At 40.3% G+C, this 5,587-nt stretch overlaps 1 protein-coding gene across 1 annotated transcript in view; it reads right to left on the bottom strand.

The window, feature by feature from the left end:
• Positions 1-1,672: 1,672 nt before the first annotated feature.
• Positions 1,673-5,587, bottom strand: part of LOC109484962 (GFP-like fluorescent chromoprotein dsFP483) — a gene marked incomplete at both ends in the record, with an annotated part of 6,566 nt that continues 2,651 nt past the window's right edge. Inside the window, 2 exons of the mRNA XM_019788334.1 lie at positions 1,673-1,827; positions 2,519-2,599. Coding sequence (XP_019643893.1) covers positions 1,673-1,827; positions 2,519-2,599 — 236 coding nt within the window. The remainder of the gene's footprint in view (positions 1,828-2,518; positions 2,600-5,587) is intronic.

Below are 5,587 nucleotides of genomic sequence, written 5' to 3'. Positions count from 1 at the left end.
ACAGCTTATACTAACAGTCCATGATATAGCTGGCGCACTAAACAGTAAACGGCAGGTAGATTTAGCAATACTTGATTTCACTAAAGCCTTTGATAAAGTCACCCATGGCAGGCTCATCTCAAAACTGGAGTATTATGGAATCCAAGGCCCTACGCTGAATTGGTTAAAGGCCTTCCTGACCAACAGAGAGCAAACAGTAGTGGTTGAAGGGAAGGCGTCGGCTCCAGTTAAAGTAGCGTCTGGGGTCCCTCAAGGAACCGTCCTGGGGCCATTGCTCTTTCTCTTGTATATAAATGACCTACCAGATCAGCTTGACTCAAATGTGAGGTTATTTGTCCGATGACTGTCTATTGTATGTAGAGCTTTCTACACAGACCGACTCACAACTTCTCCAAAAGACCTGAACACCCTGGAAGAATGGCAAAGCAAATGGCTCATGCAGTTTAATCCCGAAAAATGCTACATTATGCACATAACAAACAAACTAACACCGCATGCAACTAGCTACCAGTTTTGTGGTCAGGCTTTAGCAACCACAAAAATCCATCCGTATCTGGGCGTCACGCTGACAAGCGGACTGAAGTGGGGTGCACATGTTAATAATATAACAACTAAGGCGAAACAGACATTGGGAGTGATTAAACGTAATCTGTGGGCATGTCCAACTAGAGTAAAATCACTTGCATACACGTCACTTGTAAGACCGAACCTAGAATACGCTGCGACAGTATGGGATCCATATACAAAGAAAGACAAAGACAAATTGGAAAGGGTACAGAATCAAGCTGCAAGATTCTGTATGAACAACTAGGTAAGAGGTGCTAGTGTCACGGAAATGAAAAGAAACCTACAGTGGACCTCCCTGGAAGACAGAAGAAAGATGTCTAGACTATGCATGATGTACAAAATGACTAATAAACTGGTGGATGTCCCAACTACTAAGTACCTAATACCAGCCCAGAAGAGAACAAGAAATAGCCACGCATTCAAGTACCAGAGTTATCAACCAAGGATCGAGGTGTTCAAGAATTCATTCTTTCCTAGAACTATCGCAGAGTGGAACTCACTGTCACCAAGTACAGTAGGGGCATTGTCAATGGATAGCTTTAAACAATGTCTAGAGCTAGAAGTTCAAGGGTTAGGTGTAACAAGTCGATCGGTGTAATATAACCAGCTGCCGCCGCGCCGCGTGCCTGCGAAGCTGGTGTGTTACGCCGAAAGGCGGTTATACCGGCTATACAGATACAGATACAGATACAGATCTATTTAAAAATGATCTGTTATGTATTATTACTACTATTTGTTTCATTACTACCATGATTATATAATTTTTCAAATGTTGGTGGAAGATCCCGGACAAGCCATGAAGCTTCTTTATCTTCCCCCGCATATCCTCGTTAGTTATGCTCATGCTACTCCCTTTTGTTATGTTTACACTAATTTTACTACATGCTCATTTTACAACATGCTCATTTTACTACTCTTTATATGCAAAATAAACTAAACAAACTCTTACGCCAAAAATCATCTGCTTTTCCGACAACTCTCCAGTGTCACTGACGAAAGGTAGTGCATGCTACCTGAAACGTCTGACCGTTGCTTGAGTAAATGTTTTTGGCGTATCTTATTACCTGTATGTCTAACCTTCACCGACACTGAAACAGACTCTTACCCCGAGCTGCCTTGCATGGTGGCCTGGAAAGGCGACACCCCTTGGTCGGGAAAAGGCAGGTACTGGTCGTAGCCATACGCGAAGTGAGGGGCGAGGACGTAGGGAGAGAACGGGAGGGGACCCTTGGTGGACTTCACTTGTAGCTCCTGGGACCCCTGCAGATGGAGGAGAACCAGTTGGCAGTTAGTAGAACATCCATCAATCAGTGACTGTTTGTAACTTAAAGGTAGACACACGTACCTCCAAATTTTCGATGTCTACTGTACACATCTTGATCACGGAGTGACCTAGTCTCGCGAGAACACAAGACTAGGTCGAGACCTTTGCAGGTCTCGTGTTCTCGCAAGACTAGGTCACTCCGTGATCAAGATGTACAGTAGACGTCGAAAATTTAATGGGGGTACGTGTGTCTACCTTTCAAAACAGTCACTGATTATATATAATTACTAGTCACCGATTTCTACGATTTATTTAGCCTGCAAAAGTCTGGTGGAGACTTTATCTGTATCTGTATCTGTATAACCGGTATAACCGCCCTTCGGCGTAACACACCAGCTTCGCAGGCACGCGGCGCGGTGGCAGCTAGCTATATCATACCGAACGACTTGTTACACTCAATCTTTGCACATTTAATTGCAGGAGTTGTTTAAGCTTTCTAGTGATGATGCCGCTACTGTGCTTGGTGGCAACGAGTTCCAGTCTACGATAGTTCTGGGGAAATACGGGTTTTTGAACACCTCAATTCTTGGTTGATAACTCTGATATTTGAAGGCATGACTGTTTCTCGTTCTTTTCTGGGCTGGTATCAGAGACTTAGTGGTTGGTACGTCCACCAGTTATACTTACATCTTTGGGGTTGCCGGTGCCATGGCCCACCATGTCAAACTCAACGCCATTGATGGAGCCAAAAATGTGAAGCTCGTGGGACTGCAATCAAAATATTGCATTATGTAACATTATTGCACAAAAAAATGAAAAGTTGTATGTAAAAAATATTCGTGTGATTGTATTTTACTTTCATTATAATCATCATATTTGAGAAATTATCTCACTTTTCTGAAATGTTATGGCTGTTGCTAGAACAACTCACACGAGGAGCACTGAGTGGTGCCACCAAAAACATCAGAATGTAAACATGTTTGTTTACATCAGAAAGTAAACAAACATGGCAGCTGTGTTTCAAGCTTGTAAATACTAGTGCACTCGAAAAGCGTCATATTTTGACATCTCTACTTCCTGACTGGCACTCACATGCAAAAGCGAAGGGTTTTTTCAACTTACATGGCAAAGAAATGACTAGAAAATCGATCAACTTTGATATCGTCCTAATGTTACAAAAACTGACGACATTTGACTCTAGCGAACATAATAATAATTATTTTTTTATTAAAACATATATAAAGAAATACAGACACGATGACAGTGTACTCAAGTTAGGATAACTTATATTAGCGCCGTCATCAAACAATTAACTTAATACAAAAGTATAATTATTTACACACATCGTCACAAAGATGAAAAAGTAGATTTGAAAAATTGTGTACCTGAAATTTGGGGATAATTTTTCTCCACTATACAAATGTCAAACAAAGGCTGTTTCTAATCTTCATTAGCTAAAATTAGCACAATGAAAATGTTAGTTATAATAATTAGTGCAGAAAATTTACCATGATTGTTTCGATGTGTTGGATGTCGTCTCAGAAAACCACCGATGAAGGAAACGTCTGGAGTTCTGTGAAGAAAGACAGAAGTGTCATTAATGTCACACGTTCAACCAGCACAAACAAAATCAGACTACCAAAACCAAAATCAACCTCTCAGAAAAAGCGCTTTATGTACAGGATGTCACACACGTGGAATAACATAGGCAACTAGCAAAGTACTGGATTGTAAATAGTGAATTTGTGTAAAGTTTGCCATGTACTGTTAATTTTGTAATGTTTTTGTACGTTTGTAATATATGTATTTAAATATGAATGTGTAGACCACAGGAAGAATAGCCTCTTATGAGGCTAATTGTGGATCTGAATAAAACTGAAAACTGAAACTGAATTAATAATTTACCTATTCATTTGCCCTCTTTTGACTTCATACGGGTCGAAATACGGAAAAAAGATAGAATAATCTCCAAGCAGATGTTTTGGTGGCTGCAATATCAAAGTGTTCAAATGGTAACTCTTGAGGCCAATTAGGCCGTCCCCTGCCCCGAATGAATCTACTTGGAGACTAAAAAAAGTCCATGAAAATATGTTTTCGGTTATGAAACTTTTGTACAAGGACAGTCAACAAAATACATCTTCGATACAAAATCATTTAGATAGATATACAAAGTATTGCATGTTGCTGAAACAGGAGCTCGTATTCTGTTTCGTAGTAAACCAAACTTGTCCCTCTGGTCCACCGTACCTACTATCAAGCGGAGGTTGATGTGTTTTTTTTTACCTCCGGGGAAGGAGATATCCTTCCGCGAGGAGGTTTTACTATTGTTCGAAACATTTCTGTCAGCAGCTGTTTCTCGCGATCGGCTGGACGGATTGGTCTGTTGTTCGGTATACGTATTGCTATTGGGCTGCAGATGATGCAGAACGTTTTTGTTTAATTGCATATGTGCTTATGGGCGTCGAAATAAAAGGTTTTTAAGTGCTCCGGACACCCCTGCCATGCTGAAAATGGAATTTACCATGTTGTTAAGGAATGGGGCGGTTGCAGTTTTGGGTCTTAGCATTCAAAAGGGGTCAAACAGAGGGGTGTCTGGTTCCAATAAAAAATTTGGGTGACGGCGGGGGTAATGGCGCGGGTGACGGTGTAGGCTGTCAGACACGTTAATCAACAGTCCATACCAAACCAACCGTCAGTAGCCATCAAACACATACAAACATATTACGCACATAACTTTCATACTACACACAAACAAATAACCTAAACCAATACAATACAAAAAAACCCGGAGGTTTGAATCTACGATTTTCCTTGTTTTTGTTTGTTTTTGTTTGAATACTTGTATCATATAATTATACTGCTGCTTCCTGTCATAAAGGTACAAAAATGTCTCTTTTCAAAGTAAAAATGTTGGGGTTGTCATAATCTGCAACAACCTTTTTTTTATTAATCTTACCAAAAAAATGGGTTGTCCATTATGTCGTTGAGGCTAATTTCCAAGGTAGCCCATGGAAACATGATACAAGAAAAGAATGTGGCATAAAATAGTAATAATAAAATTTGAAATATAGAACCTGGCAGGAAAGTAAGGCTTACGTTTCTCAAATTGTCGTCTTGCAAAAACTTTTTCTAACCTAAGGAATTATGGTCAACAAGAACAAAGGCTCACTTTTCTTGATCCAAAAAAGGCAAAGCACTTTAAGCTTATATTGTCTCCATCCGGAAAAGCCGCGCAACTCTATTCATTCACAAAGATTGCAACACATTTTATCCAAGAAAGGAACGCACTTATCTTGATCCAAAAACGTACCGCAAGTTTCTTCTTTCGTCCAAAAAAGCACAGAAGACGACTCGACATACTGAAAAGCAATGCACTTTTCTTTCTCCGTTCAAGAAAGCAATGCACTTCTGTTTTTTAATGCAAAAAGGACTGCACTTTTATCTCTTCGAATTCATTCAAGATGAACCATCCATGGCCAGACAATCGACTCCAGCATGTTTATAAGACTAATCTTGGGTTTTTTTGTCACACGGCATTACGGATCAGCTAGCTACCGAAGGAAGCTGACACACCCTGCAAGAACAACAGCAACCTGTGCCATTCTACACGAGTTCCTACCCAGAAATGACCAACAGGCACCTTTCTGACTGACCGGAAAGGTATGTGTCTGCCAGTTGTTTCGAGGTACAATCAGTTGTGTAGATAGTTTGTTATACCTTAATGGTCAACTTAAAGCAACAGTCAGTTTTTATACA

The sequence above is a fragment of the Branchiostoma belcheri genome, unplaced genomic scaffold (assembly GCF_001625305.1).
Source record: "Branchiostoma belcheri isolate BF01 breed outbred unplaced genomic scaffold, Haploidv18h27 scaffold718, whole genome shotgun sequence".
Classification (NCBI taxonomy): Eukaryota; Metazoa; Chordata; class Leptocardii; order Amphioxiformes; family Branchiostomatidae; genus Branchiostoma; species Branchiostoma belcheri.
This window is presented reverse-complemented; position numbering and strand designations above follow the sequence as displayed.